At 42.1% G+C, this 24,898-nt stretch overlaps 1 protein-coding gene across 1 annotated transcript; it reads right to left on the reverse strand.

The window, feature by feature from the left end:
- Positions 1–868: 868 nt before the first annotated feature.
- On the reverse strand, positions 869–16,272 carry LOC106648558 (retinal homeobox protein Rx-like). Its single transcript, XM_014365514.2, has 4 exons — positions 15,883–16,272; positions 10,667–10,941; positions 5,806–5,893; positions 869–2,289 (listed from the first exon to the last, which is right to left on the reverse strand). The coding sequence occupies exons 1-4, from the start codon at positions 15,953–15,955 to the stop codon at positions 1,868–1,870; spliced, it is 858 nt and encodes a 285-aa protein (XP_014221000.1). The 5' UTR covers positions 15,956–16,272; the 3' UTR covers positions 869–1,867.
- Between the last annotated feature and the right edge of the window lie 8,626 nt (positions 16,273–24,898).

The raw sequence follows: 24,898 nt of genomic DNA on the forward strand, positions 1-24,898 counted from the left end.
TATACCAGCAATTGCGAGCCCGAGCTTATGTGACAATTGAAAATCATGAAAGTCAATAAAGGCTGTTATTCGACAATAGGCAGAAACGCTCCATTTTTCACTCTGCCCCAATATAATATGCTCTTTTCTTCTCTATATATGATCGTTTGATGCGCAATTCCCAAAGTCATTATTATTATCCGATGATGGGCGAACAAACAAGAACAGTAGAAAAACCTTCACCGATGCTTTTCATATACAATTTCTGCTCAATTAAATAATCCCCCGCTTCGATTCATCTTTTTTTCTATCCAGCGTGATTTCATCGATACAGACTTGAATGCCACGAGCTATTGAATCGAATTCAAAGTTTTTCTTTTACATATAGAATAATTAACTCTATTTATGAAATAATCATTGCGCTAATTAAAATTGTAAAAGCGGTTTAAAGCGATTTTTAACTCTAATTGTTGATGCATTGCAAACACATAATGTAGAGAGAATTTAAATAAAAGTATCGTTAAATAAATAACAAATTGAAATAACTTTTTGTAGGGCAAACTTTAAAATTAAAAATTGTACGAGTTCGCCTTCTGTAAGCGAAGTCAAGGTTAAAAATTGCAACTATTGCGTCCTTTTTTTGATTTTTCAAATAAAAACTGAATAAAACAGTATTTCAAAGTTTTTAGTATCGTAGAAAAATATTATTTAACGTCTATAATACGCGAATGTAAAAGAGGAATTTGCTTTGGAATGAGGAAAATGAAATTCAACTAGTATTTTTTTTTTTTTTTTAATACTTTTCAAGTCTTTATCGGAAGAATTTTGCTACATATTTACACTCATACATCTGATGATAGATTTTTATTCTAGTTATAGTACAGCCACTTATTTATTATTAAAATTTTTACAAACTCAAATCGATACATCAAACGTACACAATTTTACGACTCAAATTTTACCAATTAGTTTTTCTCTACTTACTCTTAATGATGCTTTATACAAGTTTATGAATACATTTATCGTATAATCATTTAAAATTACCTCATTTGCATACGCTGCTCTCGAAAAAGCATAAAATTATCATACTCTATTACGATATCGTTCTTCAAAACAAACAACAACAAAATTAACAAAAAACTTATAATTACTCTTACTTTCTATGCTATAAAAATGATTGATTAAACGAGTGACACCGTATGAATACTTAAAAGATTTTAAGGTAGCAGATAATTTTTAGACACGAAAAATTATCCAGATGTTGGAACGATTTTTTCGAAATAGCGATAAAGGTATATTGAATTTTGCATGATTAAAAGAAGGTTTAATCTTAATGACTCGAAGAAACAACTGTCGACTCGTATCGCGAATTATATTCGAAACTCAAGTAAACACCTGTTATATTGAAAACTATTCATTGTCATAGTTAAGTAATTTGTAAAACCATCATTATAATACTTTGATGATTGGTTTATGCATGTGTGCTATATTTCGTGGGGAAAATGTCTTATTTCCTTAGGTTTACATTTGTATAAATTCGTTTACTCTCTTATAAAATCATCATTCATTGTAAAAATAAATAGATAAATGAGATTATTTGGTTAAATCGGTATACTTGGTCTAGAGAATCTAGCTACGTTTTATTATTGTCAGTTAAGAAAACGTAATTAAAAATAAAAAAAATTACAATTAAGGTATCTAGGCGTTAATAATAAAATCACAGTTTTCGCAGCTTTCGAGCTCGCAACGAATAAGCGAATAAACGACACATCAATGACATATTATGTACAGCGACGAGGAGAAACCATCGACGGGTGAGGATTTGTCCAACGAGTTTGAGTTATTGTCCAGCTTAGATACCCGAGCAGTCGATCGCAATTCAACCTGCTCAATGACTGTTTTCGTCGTTTTTGATCCTCAGCACGTCGGAGCCAGTGTTACTTCTCTTGGGCGTCGGTTCCCGCTGTTGCGGCTGCTGTTGCTCCTCGTCCGAATTGGAGTCTTCCTCCCTCTCGCGCTTTCTGCTGGTCAAATTCTGGGGCGAGATCTGTGTCATCCCGAGACCCAAGGCGTTGACCGCGGCGGCGTGATTGAGCGGGCCGAGCGCCGTGCAGGGAAAACTCAGCGGCAGACTCATGTACTGGGAGAGTAGGGCGTGCAGCGGTGGCAGCTTCGGAGTCGTGGCGGGGCCCCAATGCGGAGGGAACATCGGCGGCATGAGCCAGGGTAAGTGAGGCCCTCCGGGTCCGGCTGCCTCGTGGCCGGCGCTCGTCTGCAGCAAGTGCGCCTGTAGCGTCAGATCGTTCACAGCTGCAACAGATGATGGAAAAACAAAAAAAATTTATCGGTTTGTTCTGTTTTTTTTTTATCGCGTATAAGGGTGTGCGAGTGTGACAGATTGGACAATGTTTGCCGTGAATAGAGATCCGATAATTTACACGAGTACGATAACGTTGTTATAATTTCATTATTGGTCAAGGGTGGTCAAAATCAATAGGTTGCTCGATAAGATAAGGGAATTTGTTTGATTAATTGCGATATAATGTAGCGATATTAATGGCGAGATTAAAAGGGGTGAAAAAATTAAAATCGTCGAACGCGGCGACTTTTTCAGGTAAAGCTGCTTAGTATATCAAAGGTGCTTGTGTATAGCGGAATATAACGCGCTGTAAGTGCACACGAGTCCATATGTTTTCCTTGGGCTAATTACGCGACATTCATTGGCAAAGGTATGGGCACAGGTCGCCCCCTCGGCACGTAATAATCCGATGACATGGGAAGATAGGCCGGCAATTGCGCGGCTGCTCTGCGTGACAAACTAATAATCATTTTCGATTTTCTTTACAATTATCCGAGCTCCGACTCGCTACAGCTATATAGTACAGCTTCGGGAGCTGCTGGTCTGCGTGCGAAGGTAGTTACGCGGCGGCAGCTCGACGTTAATGCGCAAAATCATGACGCGCGCGGCTACACTATACGACTATATACACATGCGCCTCGTCGTCTCGTGCAAATTCAATTATTCATTTAGTTTGGCCGGCGGCCTCTAGCACAGCGTAATGTATAATATCATACGTCGCATGGCCAGTGTCCAATGATTAATGTGGCGCGCAATAAAAACGAGACATAAAGTACACAATATACTAATTGTGGCAATAAAATAAGTTACTCGGCGCGCGGCTCGACCACGGCAAATGGCTGCGATATGAAATTCAGCGAAATAAAACAAAAGTAAGCCTATGCGCGATGAACTGGTATACAACAAAAACTGCACTGCACAGTGGACGCGTGTGCAGTCGCGAAATTAGTCGCGTAATTGCCTCGTGATGCATATATACATTTTCGATCTTATCGCCGCGCACTAATTCCCGGCGTGCATGAAAAAAAAAACGAAACAAGCGCGCATAATATAGAGACAAGTGCGTGCGCTCGTTATCGGCCTCTTTCATCTTCCAGCAATTGTCGTATATATTCGATTGTCTGGCTCGTGTATTTGCGCCTCTGCGAATGCGGGCGATATTAGGCTCTGGCAAGCTGATATTGCGTGCGATGCATTTTTCAATTTATATACCTTGATGAATTTGTGGAGGAGGAGCTTGAAGTGCAACGCGAGCAACGAGCAAATCGCTCATTGTAATGAGATCAGCCGAATTACGAGAACGAGGTGGAACAATGATTCGGATTATTGTTGGAATTAACTCGTAGGCGCGTGTGCTTGGTGAGAAATGCAAATAACACAGCTCTACAAAAAAAAAAAAATTTTCAAATCCACCGACCGGACCTAGTGGACTTTATGTTTTTGGGGTCGCTGAATCCGAATCTGGGGTCGGTTTTTCAAGGTTGGCTCATTTTAGAGGTCATTTGAAGGTCAAATAATAGGAAAAGGGTAAAAAATCTGAAAAAATTCATACATGGGTTTTTGAGGATGCCGAATCCAAATCCGAGGTCGGATGACCTTCAGGAGGTCAATTTCAAGGTCATTTGAAGGTCAAACTACAAGAATTCAATGAAAATATCCGAAAAAATCACCCTTATGTTTTGAGGGTCGCTCATTCTAAATCAGAGGTCATTTTGACTGTATCCGGCCTTGTAAAGGTCATTTGAAGGTCATTTTAGGGTCAGATCACGAAAAAAGCTTTAAAAAATCTGAAAATACTCATTCAGAGGTTTTTAAGGATGCTGAACTCAAATCTGAAGTCAGATGACCTCTATGAAGTCACCTTCAAGGTCATTTAAACTTTAAATTAATACAAGGAAGTAAAAAATTAAGAAAATATTTTTAATTTTGCATGCGTTTTTACTTTTTTTCGCAATGCATCTTTTTTTCTTCAAACGAACGGCGTAATGGTTTTCGTTTGCGTTTTTTGCCTTTCTCATTTTGAGCAGTAATCAGCCATCATCAAAACATCCTATCTACCTAATTGATACCACTGCTCCATACTTTTCATGTCTTGATAGAATCGTTTTCCATGCTCGTCACTAAAATCACCACAGTTATCCGGAAACTCATCTGAATGGTTATGTAAGAAATGCAGTTTATAAGACATATTACATTTCATTTCCCCGACTTCAAACTTATCGAGGTAGCAGGTAAAGACTAGAAGAGAAAAAAGTGTGTCAGAATGAGAGTAAGTTAACAGAACCGCATATTTCTCCATATCAATATCACGAACGAAAACGGTGCATTAATATGAAAAAATATGCCGATTTGTCAATTCACTCCCCATGCCGATCCACCTGGCTCATCTCTACTTTGTCATAAGGATATACTTATAGTGAATTTATTTTTACACTCTCAGACATTGTTTCACAAAATTTTAAAATGCATTCGTTTTAATCGAAGAAAAATCCATTGATGAAGAATTTTTCAAATTTTGTGACCCAATTCTATAGTAAAAAATAAAATAGCCTATATTATATTCACATATAAAGAAGTCCTATAAAAAATTTACCTGAAGCTATGTCAACAAAATTAAGGTAAATTTTATAATAACGGAAGTAAAAATTGATTGTTAAAAAATAAAGAGATTTTTTTGGTTGCTTTACTGCGGGGAAATAGCTTAGAAAAAATGTATTATATTTATTGAGTAGGGAAAAAAGCAGCTCTATCCCAGAATGTGAGCTCGCTAAATGTCTCAGACTAAAAAATTAATTCAGTTTTAAAAAACTAAGCACAAACTTCTTCCAATATTTTATCGCATTAAATAAATTTAACATTGAAATGACCTTGAAGGTGACTTCATAGAGGTCATCTGACTTCAGATTTGAGTTCAGCATCCTTAAAAACCTGAGAATGAGTATTTTCAGATTTTTTAAAGCTTTTTTCGTGATCTGACCCTAAAATAACCTTCAAATGACCTTTACAAGGCCGGATTCAGTCAAAATGACCTCTGATTTAGAATGAGCGACCCTCAAAACAAAAGGGTGATTTTTTCGGATATTTTCATTGAATTCTTGTAGTTTGACCTTCAAATGACCTTGAAATTGACCTCCTAAAGGTCATCCGACCTCGGATTTGGATTCGGCATCCTCAAAAACCCATGTATGAATTTTTTCAGATTTTTTACCCTTTTCCAATTATTTGACCTTCAAATGACCTCTAAAATGAGCCAACCTTGAAAAACCGACCCCGGATTCGGATTCAGCGACCCCAAAAACATAAAGTCCACTAGGTCCGGTCGGTGGATTTGAAAATTTTTTTTTTTTTGTAGAGCTGTGTAATTAATCCAGTTAATTAGCAAATTTAAAGTCATTGTTTGAGATTTTTTTCTCCTTCAAGGGCTCGAGTAAAAAGGCATTAAAGTCGAATTGAAAATTATAGCTCACCATTCTGATCAACGTGCATGAAAGTCGTGTCTCTGCCCAGAGCTTTTTCTCGCTTGCGCCACTTGGCTCGTCGATTTTGAAACCACACCTAGAAAACAATCGAAAAATCAAGCGTAAAGCATTACAGTGGTGTTACAACTCGTTGTTTACAATGATTTCAATGAGATATTAACGATATGCAGCTTCGTATATCGATTGGACAGGACGAAGGGTTGTTGGCAACTCGAAATGACTGAATGGCAGGAAGAGCACAAGGAATATCGTTGAGTATAAACGATGGTGAAAAGGGAAAATTGCGCGCAATATATATTATAGTGCTGCGGAGTGGGTATGAATCCTATGTAGGTACGTGTGTGTGTGTGTGCGTAATACACATAAGAAAAGGGAGAGTCGATTATGCTGCGCTCGGCAGCAGAAGCTGATTCAATTGCTTAATTGCTGCTAATTGTCTCAAGCAATGCTATTCTATTGCTCGCTCGAGCTCGGCTCAGCTCGGCATTATAATAGAAGCGACGGGCGAGAGGAGCCCGGCGCACAGGCCGATTAAGTCGTCACGCGGCTCGTGTCCCCCTCGCAGCGAATGCAACCCGCGTATATGTGTACCTATTATTCGGAACACACAGGCATGGGCTTGCTCACACGAGCTCTGACTAGCAGCTGAATTTTATTTATCATAAAACGCGAATCGATTGGATGAAAACAAGTCGAGCCTTTGATCATAATTTACAGGTATCCTGTATGAAAAAATTGGCACATCAGTTGCCTCGAGCTCTGATTTCACATTTCGACTTTTCCCTCAACGACGACCAACAAAAAAAAAAGAGTAAAATTGACAAGATTTAAATGCTTTCGCTCGTGTCGGTTCGTGTATGACGTAACAGAGACAATTATACGTGCTCTCGCTGCGGAGCTCCGAGCGTACGTTTAATTCTCGAGGCTACGGATGCTCTTCATATTCCTGGGCCGCGTACGTGCAGTATCCTCCGACGAACGACCGGACGATTTGAGCACTGCCGGAGCTAGACGCGTAGCGCGTATTAACAAAGGCCTTCCAACTCGCATACACACAGCTGTTGGCTACACTTGTACCACATGTACTCACCCCCTCTCTCGTGTCTGATTAAGCTAATTGTTAACAATTATCCTGATTTCCGGGGTGTGCAAGAGGGAGCATAGTAGTAACGTAGTAAATGTGGGTGTACGTGTGTGCGCTCGATTTCCAAGCCGCGTTATACATACGCTCCCTCATATAGTACAAGCTCATTGTCCCGAGACCGTTGATAGTTTCACTCGAGTCAGCTGAATACGTTCGAGTTCGAGTGTTTCTTTGTCGAGGCCTGTACACTGACTTGGACTCGTTCTATATACCGACGCAATCTCGAGCGGATTTATTATTAGAGAATTTCGATCAGAAATTTCTCCGTCGCCTCACGATCGAGCACCTTTTTGCCTACTACAAACTCGACTACTCGATACTTGTACAATTTGCAAAAGTTTAATAATATTTGGTATTTTGTTTAGGTGCGCGTGGCAGCTCCCAAGTGCATTTTAGTGTGGCATAGCAAATAAACCCCATGCTGGCTTACAAGTATTAGTTTTCTCAACTGGTGAGCACCAAAAGTGGCTTAATCAACTTGTCCGGGATGCGCTCCCAAACGCAACGACAGCAACAAAAAATTGTAGTACACATTATTCGCTGGGAAATTTTGCGCCCGAGCAATCGTAATCCGTCTATTATGATAGCGCAATCGCGTACGTTATGTTTACTCGTGGCAATTAAAAGATACTATGCTTATCGAAGCATAATACCTGGGAGCCCTTGGCCCCGCAACCCCCGTCTCTCTCTTTATGCAGCTTAATACCTGTAAGCATACAAACTACGTCTCTAATGCTCCGATCGCGTAACGTATAAGTAAGTACACGGCTGCGATACGTGGCGGTGTCGATCGATTTCACGCCCGATTAATAGAGGCGGCGGCCGACTAAACTTGCCCCGCAAGTAACTCGATCGTCGCAAATGTCGACGTCAAACTGTGCGTCGCCTAGTCCGTCCCCTGTATTCGTGCGAATTTTTGTCCACTGCTCTTGTACTAGGAAATTCACAGGATTAGGGCATATCGATCGTGTTCTTTAGCACGAATCACGTTTACACGAATGATTATAAAATTGACTAGACTCGTTTATTCGATCGTTATACGTAATGCACAAGTACATACTTCGATCAGTGGCTCACCACTAGGTCAATTTAGCAAATTGGCTTCGGCACGCTATCGTATAGCTGCCTGCCCAAATTTAGACGCGAACTGCCTTGTATACATAACTGTTTAAAAGTTAAAATCTAGATAGGCGGCGAACAAAGAGCTGCCAATGAAAAAGTGACTCTTACTATATCGATGGACTAGCTCACTGGCGCAGAAGCTTTTTGACTCTGCGTACCGTGACCATTAGCTATATATATATATATATATGAATTCGAGTTCCAGATATGTGCAAGTAGCCCAATGCTTTGCAACGGGAAGCCGTCCATTTCGACACTCGACGATTGTATTATACGTATGATGGGCAAAACGACTGGTACTGTCGAAAAATGTAGCTAGCAATTCGAACCTGGGGATTTGCTAGATTGAAATAAAGTGGCAGCAGCACTGGCCGTACGGAGCGTTTAGCGGTTTTGTCCCTGCTCTGCGCTACGCTTTGGCCAATTGCCGTGGCATTGTCAGCCACAATGGACGCCAATCGACGCCGTCTACCTATATATCTCTCGCTCTCTTTTGCCTTTCACTGCTCCCTTATTCGTCCCATCCCTGCACACACACACGTATGCGCGTATCTGCTTTCACGTAATATAGCACTGCTATCCGACCTACACTTGTATGCTAAACTTTTTCCACCTCTCGCTGCTGTTGTACTCTACTCTGTGCTCTGTATCCGCGAGCAGCGATAACTCATTCTTCGATCTTGCCTGATTCACCCGCCAAATTGCCAACTGATCCCGGCTGAATCACTCATTCTTTCGTTCGTTTAAATTGCGACGAATTAGTCGAAGTTGCACAGCTGATCTTTTCTCCAAGCTCCAACTCGCTGAATCTACCATTATTTATACTTCCCAATTATCCAACTTGAAAGTTACGAATCTAATTGAGTAGTTTATTTTCACTAGGACGCATACTTATTAAGCCAGTTTATCAATCTATTACGTCTATGTTTTGCTATGCGGTGAAAGTAAAATTTGTGCGTCATTAAACTTTTCAACTATTAAGTGAGTTACGGTCGTCGTCGTCATTATCGAGCGCTCGAGCTTTTTCGCATCAGAGTCACTCAGCCGAATTTACTGCAATGTTAATGCCAAACTCGCGCAGTTTACAAAAAAAAAAGGTGATATTTTGTTTTTATTTCTCGCGCTATTAATGCAGCGTACATACGTGTTCGCGAGGCGCAGCAAAAAATCTCGGCTGCTCCGGGGCTTGCATATATTTCCAAGCGCCAAAGTTTATTTGTATAATGGCGGCCGGCCTAGCCAGTAACGACGACGAATCAAGGGATTAAATTGCAAACAACATCGTGTGCCGCCCTCGGCGCAGCAGCCAACGACACGGACGACGATGACGACGACGACGAGAGAGAATTTCATTTTCACAAATATCATGAAGCGAGAAACTCGTGCTGCACTTTTTTTCGTGTATTATTTGTTTTGGAATATTTTTAACGGTAATACGTAAAGATTACCGTAAAAGCGCGCGACGTTTGCCCTCTGCAGTACTATGTATACGCGTCCGCCTGTCTGCGTACTCGCGACGCGTTATTATGCCCATATAATTGCTGAATCCTATACAGAGAGTCGCTAAAAATTACGGTAAAACAGGCTTTAATTGCGCGAACCAGCTGCAGCTGATTTTTTTCCCCGGCTGAATGACTGACTGCCTGCCGGCGACGCATCGCCGTGAATACGTGCAAAAAACGAGCGAAATTTCATTCTGCGCTTTTCTGTGAACCCTTTTTACTCGCTTCAATTAACGGAATTACGAATGGCATCGTTTATAAATCCCGAAACATCGTTTATAAAATCAATCGCAGAAACCCTTTCTTTTTATTTATCTTTTTAGATATGATCGGGAAGTATATAAGGCTGGAATTACAAGGCGCCTGGGAGCCGCTGCAGAGCAAGCAGTTATTAATGAGAAAAATGAACAAGACAATGGCAAGTGGGCCGATTACTCGCAGCTCTCGCAAACTTAATTTTCCATGCTTCATCGTATAGTAGTAGGTAAGCGCTTTTGTTTTTTTCGCTCATTTTTTTGTTATATAATTGAGCCTCCTTCTCAAGTGGCGTGCTAGAAGGAGAGCGAGGGGCAGGGAGAGGGAGATTAAAATATAAACGGCTACATGTATACTCAGGTAATTTCTAACTCAGTTTTTCCGCGATAATAACGGAGTGTTTGACTTAGGGCTAACTCGCTGCGATTAATCCTGTGCATGTGTACATGCTGCGCATTTTATTATATATAATAAAGTAGAGAAAATTATAATACGAGCCGTGTGGGCGACGACGACTGAGAAAAGGTGGGGCGGATAACTCGACAATAGGAACGTAATTAGTCAAGTGGCGGGACGAGGAGGAAAAGACGTCGCTGCGGGAGAGGCTGTAGTGGCTGAGCGCGTTAAGCTTTTTAGCTCGAGAGCCAAGGAGAAAAAGCGAGAGAAATTGCGAGAGAAGCTAAAGACATCAACGACTCGAGTTATCATCAAGGACTCCGCTATATACTTGCACGTATTATAATAAAGTCGACGAAGGGCGAAATGAAGTGCGCAGGATATGCAAGGAGAAAAAAGGCTGCCTCGATAATCTCTTGGCTATACTCACTTGGACTCGAGCTTCCGACAGATCCAACCTCATGGCCAGCTCCTCCCTCGTGAACACGTCCGGGTACTGGGTCTTTTCGAAGGCACGCTCGAGCTGGTGCAGCTGGTAGGTCGTGAAGGTCGTCCTGGAGCGGCGCACCTTGCGCGGCCGATCCGACTCGATGTCGATGTCGCCGGCGCCGTAGAGGGAACTGTCGCCGGCCGCCAGCTCGCCCTCCAGGTGCTCGCTCGAGTCTAGGTTGCCGCCGTCCGCCACTCCCACGTTGTGATTCAGCACTGCGACACGGAAAACAAAAAAACAAGCCAAAGAGCTTTATTATTACATCGCAGTTGCTGCTACCGAAAAAAGCTCAACGCCGCCGTCGATAACAAATATAATAATAACAAATAAAAAACTGGTGGAAACGTCGAGTTTTGTTGGGATCGCACTATGCAGCGAATTTATAGTATACGCTAACCGTCGAATGTAGCTGCGTGCACCTATCGAATTTCGCGAATATGTTTTTTAAAGCTCTGCACCGGCCTCTCACTGGAATCTCTCTCTCTGCGCTCGATGATGTCTGATCGACGGATTTGCCAATTTTTAAGCCTCGGCTAGAGTCTCGCCCAACACGAGAGAGCTTTTTTTCTCGCTCTGTGCGCGGCTGCATCCCCGATTGGCGATTAAACGGGCGCGTACGTGCCTGTCCTCGTGTGTGTCGGTGTGTGCAGCAGTATCTCTATGCAGCAGCGTTTATGCACTTTCCAATATATGGATACACGGGGACCGCTGCAGCTGCTGCATTTTCCCTCGCCGCTTATATTTTTATTATATTCTTTTGGGCGATTTTACATTTTACCTATGCTCTATACGTCTCGCTCGTAGTATACGTAAACTGCCACCGACCGATAGAGAATATTATTTTCCATGCACTTGGACTCGATAGTCCGCTCGATATTTTCGTTTTATACAAATATTTTAATTTACTCCCGACTCGGACTTTTTGTCGAATTTCAAAAACGTTATATCTTTTGAAGATTCGAGTGCGTTATAATTACACTGCCGTTATACACCATTCATTTTTACATCTCTCGTATTATTTAATGTTTATGTACTGATCTCTCGAGTACGAGTTCGCGAGCACCGAAACAGTTGCATAATTCACTTTGTCGATCCTCGTGCTCGAAGCGAGATCAATTTTTTTTTTCAAGACGAACCTTATTTTTGATCGAAAATTAATAAATTTTATTTTTAGTTTTGTCACTATGGTCAAGCTTTTTCAAATATCGATCTGCAACTTTAGAGCACGGAATTTATCATGTTTCGTCTATGATTTTCTATAGATGTACGAAAAATATCAAATAATAATGTCAACAAAAAATGACGCGGTTATGATTCCGACTTGATATTCCGAGCATAGATGACGAATCTTCCTCTCTGCTACTCTGTCAGTGAAAGAGGTGAATTCGCTTGGCACATTGCATTACTTTGAAGAATTCGAAAGGAAGCGAGCGTATATAAGCGATTAATCGTTTCATATTATACTTGAAGAGCATTAAAATTTTGCGCAAATATTCGAATAATAATTGCATTTGATGTTATTTTTGTAAGGCTCGATACTCTTTGCTACGTTGATACGCGATCCGCTGCATATGGACATGTAATATTCGAGCTTTTGTTCGTCGACGTGTGTGTGTGTGTGTGTGTGTGTGTGTGTGTGTGTGTGTGTGTGTGTGCGTGTGGTACTTGTGTACGGCTTTATAAGTTATATAGACTTTTTGCTAATTGCCTTCCGCATGATTGGTATATAATACGCGCAGCATACACGTAGAGCAGTACCTAGCCAGGCACATGCTAACAAATCCGCTTAAAACTTTCAAAGGTACACATTTGCGCGCTTAATTTCATCGTTGCGATTTCTACCATATATTTATAGCATCCCCCCACTTGCTTTATATCTGTACGCATCCCCCACCCCTTCCCCCTCAACTCCTCCAAGCACTTGGGTGAGCGTCGAGTGCGATCACGTAGGATGTGCAGTGCCTGCCGCGTACGTAGCCGTCAAAGGACAAGAGATTTCGCAGCGCTATGAAAAAAAAAGACAATTCTCAACGTCGCGTTTGAAAATCGATGCGCCAGCAGAAACGAATCTACTCTCGCGTTATCCATTTTGCAGCACGTGCACGCGCAATTTCGACATCCGATTTCTTCAACTAGTACTTTGATTTTTTAACATAAAATCAAAACGATATTAGTTCGAGATGGTCAAGGAATTTTGTTAATTATTTCTTTTACTCGATCGGATCGTCCCGACGCGCTCTTAGCTGCGCCCAGTTTACTCCGAATACTTACGAATGGAAATTAAAAGAGCGACGTTAATTAAATTTGACGCTTATTTGAGTCGCGCGAGCGATATTTAAATTATTCTCGGCGTTATTAAAATGGACTTTTAACGCAGTTAACGGGTTGGAAAAAAGCTCGGACTAGCATCGGCTAAACGAGCTCGTAATCGAGGGCTCGAAGAGGCGGGCAAAATAAATGTCATCGGCAACAAAAAGTGCACGCGAAAAGGCGTCAAAAAATAAGCCGATGCATATGCACGATGGACTGCACCTGTGCAGCTCTGCACGTATGATTTTCGGCCAAGTAAAGACGAGTCGAGATAAGGCGAGGAAAAAAAGTCGGCATAGAGTCTTTGGGGAGGGGGTCGCTCACGGGGCCGATCTCGAAGTGAAGGTTGAGAGCCTCAATCGATCGCAGTGCATTAGGTACTTTGTATACAATGCTCGGACGGATGGACGGACGCGTGCAGAAACGGGCTAGATTGGAATCGAGAAAAGTGGTAAATACCGCATGCTACAGGGCCTTTTCCATTCGATTAGCGCAAGCGTCGCAGATGTGCAGAGTACGAGTCGACTCGAGATGCAATGGCTACAATGGCGTATACGCGTGTTATGTAGCCGAACTAATAAAATGTGTCTGGCATTGAAAAGTCGAGTGGTAGTTTGTAGTACTTGGGTCGCTGCCGCTTCGAGTGCCTGCTCGAACGCTCCTGAACAAAGGGGGGGACCTGCACGTATCGATAATTAAAAATGCAGTTTACTCGAGAATTGGTCGAGATATCGTTGCAGAAAAGTCGATCTCGTTCGATCTTTTTCATTGGTATATTTGGTGAAGGTGAACTTGCACTCTTTTAATGGCAATGAAATAGGATCGAGCATATTACGCGAGCTGGCAGCACCGACGTATGTAGCAGTAGTAGTTGAGTTTGTACTGCAGGCCACATGCACTCGACGCGCTACTCGGGGCTCTTTACACCTGTTGGAGGTCCGCTTTGGTAGGTATACAGTCGAGCAGAGAGAGAGAGAGAGAGAGAGAGAGAGACGCGTGCGCCAACGCTACCGATTCACACGCACACATACACACACATGCTCGCAATTCAACTCGAGCTCTGTTATACTCGCTGATTTCGCCGAGCTCGTGTGCACGCAACCGAGTGTGGCATGCACTCGGCGCGCTTTATACATATGCACGTTACACGTACAGAGCTTTCATCCATTTGCGACCCCCTTTTTTACTTCCTTTGCGACGAGGATTATCATCGTTGACTATTAGGCACTAGCTGCAGCAAACGCGATTGCTCCAATTCATTATATATATTATGTGCGCTGCTGTAGCTAACCAAGCTTATTACCATACTACGCTGCTACCTACACGCGTGCACCCGAATATATATCCTTCGCGTTTCTTAATCCTTTGGCCGACGAGACTCGCAGCTCCCATTCGCAATAATAAATCCTTTAAATTTGCTCATCAAACGTGTATACCTACTGTACTGCTCACTTCAATTGGCAAATTAAAGCCTGTGCGTGTAACGCGACGAAAGCCTCGACGAAACTACTCGCAGCTGATTAATTATCTAATTGAAATTACTCGAGCTCTCGCTGCTACTCTCTTATTTTTTATTATGCCGTCGTTTCTTTTGCGCGTTGAATTATATGTGCGGCACGGGCTTTTTTATACGCGATATCCTAATTCGTGATTCGATGAGGCTTTTGAGAAGAAAAAAATTTTTTTAATGGATATATCGTAAAGCAACGCGTTAATTAATTCTAACGAGCTGTGGCTTGCTGCTTATTTTCATCGCCACTTTCATCGGATTAGGGTACGTATTAATTGAGCAGTTTCTTAAATCAAAAGAAAAAAATATTACGACTTACGGCTGGATCGCCAAATAAAGAAGATCCATTTTATCGATTATTCAAATTGACGTAAAGTGTCGATCAAAATTCTCTTTTTCACCATCGTGAAAACTAGTTATTTTAATAATTCATTATGGTGCGTATTTTATTGGTTGCGCGCGCGCGCGCCTTATTAAAAGCGACCTATTTCGTCCCGGAATACATGAGCAGACGATACATTTTTTTTTATAAAAATTGAGAATCGTAAAAATTAATATGAAATTTGAGATCGAAAATCCAGGTACGGTTATAATCGCTCGGAATGTCGAGCGATCGTCGTGCCCCTTGCCGAACACTCGAATCGCGCAAACGCTCCAATCGATAGTCGATAAAAGAATACATTATTTTGTGTGCGCGGCAAGAAATGCAAAAGTTTGGCCAATATAGGCTCGCGAGCAGGTGGATATCGAGCAATTGAACTTTCGACGCAGACCAGCACACAAACACAGCTCGCGATGGCAGTCGGTAGCAGCAGGCCTGACAGGCGTCTAGTATCGATCAGCCACGACGAGTTACATTGCTCACACTTCTTTGTCGTTTTTCCTGCGACGAGTGATTGCAGCTCGCGCACAGCACAGACATACGTATACGTACATGCACGTAAACTATATATTATATTTGCCATGAAAAAGAGGGTTAGCCCCACCGGAGAGGTGATTAGGCTCGCTCGTGCTTTTTATATAGCTGTGTATAGTCCTAACGATCGCTCAATGACACGCGATTCTACCGACTCGCGATTTAATTCGCGAGCCCTCGACACATCGCGCTGGGGGCAATTTTATTTCGCCTATTGCATTTTTATTACGATGATTACACGTGCGCTGCGCTTAACGATTTTTCCACTCGATCTTCGCGGACGTCGTCGCCAAGGCCGATCGTCGATTTCGAAAGCAACGTAGCCTCCTCCCGGTGAATCGAGAGGTACACGCGGATTTCTTACTCGGCTTGGAAGGATATTCTTTGCGGGAGAGAGATGGAAAGAAATAAAGTACTTACCGTCGCTTTTGGCGTGTCCGAGTATTTGATCGATGCTGTAAACGTTCCTCTTCTGATTGAAGGTCTGCGCCATGTCGATGCAATTGTCAATTGTCAATCACACTTGGCCACAAGAAAATGTCAAGTAGCAACAACAACAAAAAACTTTATACTCCTTCCTAATACTAGGTCTAGGTGAACGCACTGGAAATAAGTCCCTGCTGATGAAATCGTCCAACTGCACGAACCCCCTTAACGATCATTACTCACAAGCAGAAGCGAATTTATTACAATATCGTAACGAAAAAGTCGAGCGGAGAGAGAGAGAGAGAGAGAGAGCACGAGAGAAGGACGTCTCTTCGGGGTGGCACGAGGCAAACTACTGAAGCGCAGCCGTGACAAGTGTCGCCCTTCGAGATTCGCGCGAGTCGACTCCACGAGACTCTGTGGCGCGCTATGCTACGTATGTACATACGAGACTGCGAGTCGGCCGGCCCTCGGCCCGCGACACTCGTCCCCTCCATCGCGGCAAAATTGGCCCGAGCGACGAGGCAGCCAGTCGCTGCTACGGGAGCGCCATGCTCGGGCCGCGACCAATCCCGAGGCCTTGGCGAGGCTGACGTCTGCGCCGCTACGTGAATACGGCACCCCTCCCCGACTGCTGACTCTAGCGCGTGTGTATAGCCGTGTACTACTCGTGACGCCGATTCCTCGGCTGCACTATTTGTGTGTCCACTGCGGCCACGAGGCAATTCCCCAGTGACGGCGCTTACCCGCACCAACTGACGCACCAACGATTATTCTCGGCCTTTTATTCGGCACTTTCCTCGATAACCAAATCCAGCGCTTACGAAATCACTGGTCATCCTCTGCAGCGCCCGCGACTATTATAATCTATTATTAAATCATCGACCATTAAATGGCCTTTATTCACCTAAACTTGGAAAATCTCGATTATTACGACGAGTCATTCGATTTTGAATACGACGATTCTCTCGATATAATAGCTGTGCCCCCAATACGCTTATTATATAAGCTCGACGGGTTTTGATTTTTTCTCTCCAAATCTCAGTGGTTTAAACAAACGCTTTTCTCATTTCGCTTTCACTTTTCTTTTCCTCTGCTTCCTTATTTTTAATTTCTACGACGGATTTATCCGATCCGATCGCGATCGACAGGTGCACCGAACGCTGCAATTAATCCAATTACAACGATGTATTTCTTTTCTCTACGAATTATCCCGGCGCTTCGAGTATGACTTTGCCGATTCTCCTTGATATAATAGTTGATAAAAATAAGAAACTTTATTACTAACAAAAGAGGAAAACAATTTTACTCGCTCGCTCGTGTGCTCTTCAATTAACGCGTGCTTGCAATTTTTTTCCTTCATTAAACCTCGCAATGACTCCTACATGCTTGCAATATTGCCTTGAAGCCAAGGTTAAAGGTATACAATTGAATTTCGAGTTAATGGCGCAGAATGATGGCTCTCGATCGTAGAAACTAATTCGAAAATAGCGCACTTTAACAATTCGGTTTTATTCGACTCAATCAAGTGAATAATGCTGCTACTATACCTCTCAAATTCAATTATTCTCAAAGTAGGAAATAAAAAACAAATTTTTCAACATTTTCTCAGGCATTTTTATTGCCGCAACTGCGTGATTTGTAAAAATAAAATACTCGACAACTTGTTCATTCACCTGTAAAAGAATGGAAAACTTTTGGGAAAAAGTGCGTTGTACACTAAGCTAGCGCAAGAAAAGTCATAGAAACATAGGTAGGCAAGCGAGTAAACTTTCATTAATCTCCATTACAGAAGCTCATTGAGAAATGGTCATTCAATTCATCTCATAATCTGTAGACAGCTAATCCGCTTCAATCTCAGTTAGTTGAAAAATGAACAGACACGATGGCTCATGTTTTCACGTGCTTGCTTCAATCTCGGTGCGGCGCTTGTAATATATTATGAATCTGAAAAAATGTTCGGAATTTTCCTGGTTATGCTGGCAGAGCTGTGATTTCGTGTGGCGCATGAGCTAATTAAGTTCTCGAGAGCATGTATAGGATAAATCTTGTTAGCTTTCATTTACACTCTGTGGTCGCGCGATACAATCGTTACAATTGCTCAGCTGTTGTTGTTGGACTGATTGATTCAATGGTGTATCGAGTGATCGATGATGGCTAACGAATATACGTCATAGTTGCTGCATTATTACAATTACGTCAGGATTTAATATTCTATTCTATATATTCATTCATACATTTTTATGTTTGTAAATATGTGATCTTTGAGAAAACGATGAAAAGATAAGTAATGAATCGTAGCTCGTGGCTAACATCGTAGGTGTATCGGGTGCGAATAGATATGCGAGGATCGCAGCACAAGTAAGAGCAGCTGCAGACACAAAATCGCGCTAATAATTGCGTGCGGGGGGCTCTACTACACGTCGCTCATGCGTCCTAATTGTCGTAGGTATAGTTGAAAAGATTTATATAATATAGCTTTTGGCAGGATCGCGCGTATACATAGTTACATGCGCTATAGATTTCATATTAAACTCTCTCTTACTGCAGCGCAGTGGAGAAAGCAAGCCTGGAATTGCATGATAGAAGAACTGCTGCGACTACATTATATAATGTCGCTCTGTCTATTATGTAGCTGTGCGAGATATAGTCGCGAAATTCAATGTCAAGAATGAGAATAAGAAGAAGAATGGCTTGCGCGCGTCGAAGCCGTAAGTACCCGTAGTATAAGGCGAGAGGACTGACAATGGATTCGTTGGAGCGATTTTCGAGATCAAACGCAGAGTCGCGCAGAGGTAATAGTTGCGACTGCACACGTAGCTGCTAGGCACGCACTGCGATCGACGACTGCTCGACTCGTCGTTGCTATAGCTCGTCGGGCCGCTCGCGCGACTTCCTTCGCATTCTCTTCGCCGCCCTCTGATGTTCCAGAGCCTCATCTTTGCCAATTCTTCCCGACGAACATTTCCATCCCTTACGTACTTGTGCCACTTGCCCTTTTTTCTCTCCTTAGAAACGCGCCCACACCTCGCCCACGAATGTAATCGCTTTTATTGCTCCGATAACAGCGACAAATGTTTATCGTTTTTCGCAGCTCGCGCAAAATTGCAAAAGAACTGTATAATGTATGGGATTCCATTCGCTCCAAAGAGTCAACAGCTCGGTTCGATTATTTTCGTACCTCTTTCAAACGGAAAAATTAGAGCTCGCTACGAGTTTGTTAAGAGGAAAAAATAGCTCCGAAAGAAGCTCATTTGTCGTTTCTCGCTCTTGAAAGCACAACTTTGGCACGAGCTCAAACCGTTCTTCTGCTCGCTACTGCGCTATATTGACTATATCGCTGCCTTTATATAACGAGTGCAAAACGACTCTCTACATGCTAGGACTGCGTATATGTAGTTTCGACGCGTAGCAGCATCGTGTATCAGCAGTTTTAAGCACTCCAGCTGGAGGTGTATCGAAAAAGTGTGTAAGGCCAAAAGGAGCATATTAGCTGAAAAAAAGCTCGACTCTTCCCAGAGTCCAGTAGCAGCAACGACTAAAAAAAAAAAAAAATAACCAAACAGACGACGGATTGAATGAACTAAGCCAAGTATATATCTGTACGGGCGCGTGGGCGAAAAAAGAATCGCTCGTCGGCTTGCAGATTTATCGTCGATAAAAAAAAACGTAAACATACACAGAGGGTGAGAGAGAGGCTGCAGGGAGGGGAAAGCATGTCCAGCATCAATATTAGGACATTGTTATTGGCCCCCGAGGGCAAAAACAGCTGCATGAGAGAGAGAGAGAGAGAGAATACATCCAGGCAGCAGCACACTTTGCGAGACTTTTTCGAATTTCGGGGATCGTTGACTCTAGGTCCATCGGCGACTTCATCACTCGAGTCCTTTGCAGCTCTCGCACTCTCCCGCTGGCATATAAATGCTCCCAAGCTTTGTATACGGTATTCAATAGAACAGGCAGTTGCTCGATCTCGATTATTATAAGTAGCTGCATTATTAAGCGAATCTGTTTATCGAACATCAAGAGGAAAGGAGAGCCAAGACCCGAACTTCTATATGACGAGTAAAAGGGGCTCTAGGTGGGCTCGCGATCTGTCTGCAACAGCAACACATCCGACTAACAAGTAACAGACGAGCTGCTTTTGGATTCGCTCGATTCCAAGAGGAGAGAAGTATAGTATAGCACGAGAAGCATCAGCTCGAGGATGGAATTGCACACACACACACACATAGACAGACACTACCTACGCCTTTGCTCGTCTGGCGCGCGGCGCTAAACAAACCGGCCTGGGGGCGAACGGGGCTGGGTGTGACTCCGCTACACTGCGCGCCGGGATTTTATTAACTTCTGTAGCATCACAAGGCACGACCACCGCCACCACCACCACCACCACTAGTATACTGCTGCTGCCGAGCAACCACCAAATAAAGACGCGCACGTAATTATTGTCTCTCTGTCCGCGCTTCATTTCTTTCGCCTGCTGCGAGTCTGCACGCTAGGAAATTTTCCTCTCGCTGCTCGCTAGACTGTACTTCGAGGTAAAGATATCCGCTGACGATGAGAAAATCTTCAAATTAATTTAAAACTCCTAACTCTAATTAACTCTCCTTCGTGCAACTTGGTCATTCGGACTTATTGGCGCTTCGATTCGATCTTTTCCCGAGAATCAACTTGCTCGCTCGACGTTCATTCATCCAGTCATTCTCGAGGCTTACGAACGAAACTGCGTCGAAAATGAATAATCCAGGTGCGCTGTTAATCCTCTCGCGTGCTCCATTCGAGTTTCTTGCGTTAGCGACAATTTTAATTACTCGATTTTTACGGACCCTCGGCAATTACAGATGAAAACAACAAAAAAAATGAATCACGTGCCCGACACTTGTCAAAGGTGTTGACAGTTGAATCCTACTGTGCCAACTGGAAAAAATATGGTCTTTTCCAAGTTTTGAGATTTAATGAAAAACGATCCTGGCGCTTCGATTCAAAGCAATTTGTAATTCTACGTGGTCGAAGAGACTTGCCTCGCGAGTATAAGGGGGAGAATTCAAAGGGCCACTCATCGCATTGCGACTTTGATCGCAGGCAAGTTCGGATCGGGCTCCTAAAATACGTCGAAAACGCCGAATCGAAGCAAATGTCGAGTGCTTTCGAGCGCGTGTATCGGCTGCTAGCTGCACTTGATGTATTAAACGCCTCTCACTTACATCAATTTCCACTGATTTACAGCAAAGTCCATTCATACGTTCTTATTCCAAATGGACGCGATTCGTTCCAGTAATCAGCTCGACGAGCTTATTTTTTTTGAATGACAGTTCCGAATAATAATGCGCAGTACATAGTCAAAAAGTTGCAAAAGAATTAAAGGATTAACGTAAACTCGGATAAGAAAGTAACATTTGACTTATTCGCGTAGTTGCAGTTTGAATTATTATCTCTCGCGAGAAATAATATTTTGATTTTTTCTTAAAAATTTAGACTTTTTAAATTATAATTTTATTTACCCACACTAATCAAAATGACTCGTCAAAAGATCAAGTGAATATATAAGAACGAGATTTTATCTCAAGATATACAAAAATTCAGTTGCACGAATTCAAGAGCTATTAAAGAGAATGAAAGCAAGAAATAACAGTGTTATACATTTAAGTTGGCTCGACCGAGAAGCAATATTATTCGTACGTAGTTAATATTGCGAAGAAAGAGCGGAAGAAAATCGGCATCGAGTCGGTAGATAATCGATACAAGGCACGGAGATGAGACGAGTTGAAATATGCGATACGTTTCTTTGAGTGGCACTCGTCATTCATCGTCTTCGTGTCTTTTTGTAAAAAAAGTTGCACCGCCCACGCACACACATACATATATACAAGTACGCAGCCGTATAGATCCGATTGTACGGCGGCGGGAAAGCGAAATGGGAATAATAGGAAACTCGCGACAGTAGCAAAAAAGGAAGCGAATGAAGAAAAAATCGAGGGCGCGATAAAGAAAAACGCGGAGGAGGTGGGGGCGGCCATTGCAATGGGTGAAAACGAGCACGGCAGTCATCAGCAGCAGCCAAGGCAGCTCTTCGAGGGAAGATATAATTGAGCGAATCGAAGCGAGAGCGAGAGAGCAAAAGAGGCTATAAGATGCGGAGAAGGGAGTCGCAAGCTCCAGAGCTCGGCAATAAAGTGTAATTATTTTTCGATAGAGTGGAAATTATATCTGAAAGAGAAATAGAACGGAGCCATGCCCAGCTCCGATATAACTTGATGGGCGATATTCATACTGTTATTAAATTGCTCTGAATGTATATCTTTTTTCTCTTATTGGCTGAAAATTCATAATTTTTCATTGTTTAACTCATTTTATGATGGACTCTAAAGAAGCCAATAGATGCGGACAATTATTGGTTCTTTTAATGATTATGCCAATCGTTTTATAAGATCGGGAAAGACTCACTTGATATGGTGTTTACGAACGTATCGGGCACGATCGCATCCATGGCTTTTTGAGGCAATACCGGCATATTGACGTTGTGCACTCTCTTTTCAATGATATTAGATGGATCGTCAGATGATTTCACGGCATCCTTTTTTCTGTTAGCTATTTCATTCAACTCAAACTCGTCAACTACATCATGATTGTGTTCAAAATCACTCTCCCACAACACGACACCATTTTTATCTTTAGAGGATGTATGCACTCTGCACATGCAATGAAGAGTGGATTTGTACTCGCGACACCTCCAGATACAGGCAAACCCCGTTATTCGCCGATTCGGTATTCGCGATATTCCGTATTCGCAGTAACCCTGTTTGTGACCTCACTTCAGTATTTGCGGAATTTTGTTTCTTTTTTTAAATTATGAATCGCCCTTCGAAACGGAATAAAAAAGTGCAGAACTAGTTGAGAAAAATCAAGTGTCTGAAATTCAAGGTCATGAGCAAGAGCAAGTGATACGTGAAGCTGTTAACATTGCAAGAAGTGTTGGTGGAGAAGGTTTCAGTGACTTGCAAGAATCCGAGCTTCTTGATTTGGTAGCGTCAACTGAAGTTTTAAGCGTCGACGAAATTGATGCAATCGTGCAAAATACAGCAGCTGAAGAAGAAATGATTGCAGATGAAGAACCTGAGCCTGTTCTTACTGCGAAAGTAGTTAGAAATATTTTGGCTGATGTACAGCGTCTAATTGAACGAGCATTAAATTACGACCCAATCATGACTCGAAGCCTTCAATTTAGACAAGATATCGAAAAATCATTAGAGTGTTATAAAAACTTGTACAAAGATCTATTGCGCAGAGCAAAACAAAAAAGTTTGACTCAATATTTTACTACAAAATAAAAAAATATTGATCAAAACTTTAATTTTTTCTCATAAAAAATTTTTTTACTAATATGTATATTGACATTTCAGTCGGACGAGGAACCGAACCCCCCTTTTCCCATAAGAACAATGCTTCGGTATTCGCGAATTCGGTATTCGCGGTACTTTTTCGGAACCGAACCCCCGCGAATAACGGGGTTTGCCTGTACATGTACTGTGAGAAGGAGAATCGTGGAAATAATACAAGTAGTTCTGATGAAGTAAAATATTACGGTTGCGTTGACTCAGTACAAAAGTTGAACCCATGGCTGCGGTATTATACTGACTTATTAGAAGGTAAATATAACAATACGCAGTAGGCTACAGTAGGAAGTGAAAGTACAATAGGAGATGGAATAATTCCAAATTATAAATATAGTACACCGATCGGAAAAAAAATTATTTTTTCGAGGTCGGGATATCGCCAGGTCGAACTGTCAGGGTCGAGATGTCGCGCCGAGCTATCAGAGGTCGACCTGACGCGGGGGCGAATTGACGCGCTCCCGTTTCATAATATTTAACAATTGTAACTGTTTTACCAACTCAGGATACCTTACTGTTAATAAAAATTACAGCAATATTATAATCTTATTGCAATAATCATCAGTGCGTCGTGTTGCCGTACTGGAAGCTTCTCATGTATTGGCTTGATTGCGCGTTACTAACCTGCCCCTTAGTATATAGCCCAATTCATAGATGCGGATGTTTTATGAGCACCTGTGTATGTAACACAGCTATACTGAAAAAAATTCGTCAACCACCACGAAAGAAGCAAAATATTTTTTAATTCTTGCGAATCTCAAGTGAATAGTTAATTAGTTAATCAAATATTCATAAAATCACGCGAGACGCGTATCAATCGAATCAAAAGTGCAAAATAAAAACAAAAACCAAAACAAACGACGGCTAAATTGCTCACTTGCGAATATATACTGAAACTTTTGAGAAAAAGATGCTATTTGCATTATTAAAAATATTTTTGCCATCTGAACGATCACAAACGTTCTCGAGCTTAAATACAATAATGAGGAGGAAATAACAAGCCCAGACACCGCAATCATTACCAACATCAGGCTCGGCTTTTTGTCCAGCGTATATAATATACATAGCTATGATTTACTTTGTAAGAAGGAAGAAAATTCATTATAGCCATGGATATTACGCGCAGTATCATAATGGGCATCTCCAGCAGCAGCAGCAGCAGTAGCAGATTTTCCTTTCTCTCGTAGCTAACAGCGAGATGAGTATATAATAATAAAGCATAACCTTGGATTTATTAGGGAAAGCACGAGACGACGTCTGGCCTGTGAAGCTCGGGCTGACTGTCAAATCCAGAGACGCGATCCACCCTGTGGTGTATTCTAATTATAGTTCTCAGAAGTCGCGCAGCATAATATTGATGCCAGTCGCATAGCAGTTAAAGTACTTCATACATAAGCTTAAGCGTATATAACTTTGTCGCGTTACGGCTACCATGAGCTTGTAAGGTAAAATACAATTTGCTGCCTGAGTACTTGTACACGGGATTGCCAGTATTATACCCGATCGACGATGTGATTTTTTGCTTCTCGAACAATATCTACGTCAGAGATTGGATGGGTCGTTATTTCAAAAGTTAACAGTGCTTTAAAAAAACGCAATTTAATAACGACCGAACT

The sequence above is a fragment of the Trichogramma pretiosum genome, unplaced genomic scaffold, assembly GCF_000599845.2.
Source record: "Trichogramma pretiosum strain Unisexual culture from Peru unplaced genomic scaffold, Tpre_2.0 scaffold69, whole genome shotgun sequence".
In the NCBI taxonomy this organism is placed as follows: Eukaryota; Metazoa; Arthropoda; class Insecta; order Hymenoptera; family Trichogrammatidae; genus Trichogramma; species Trichogramma pretiosum.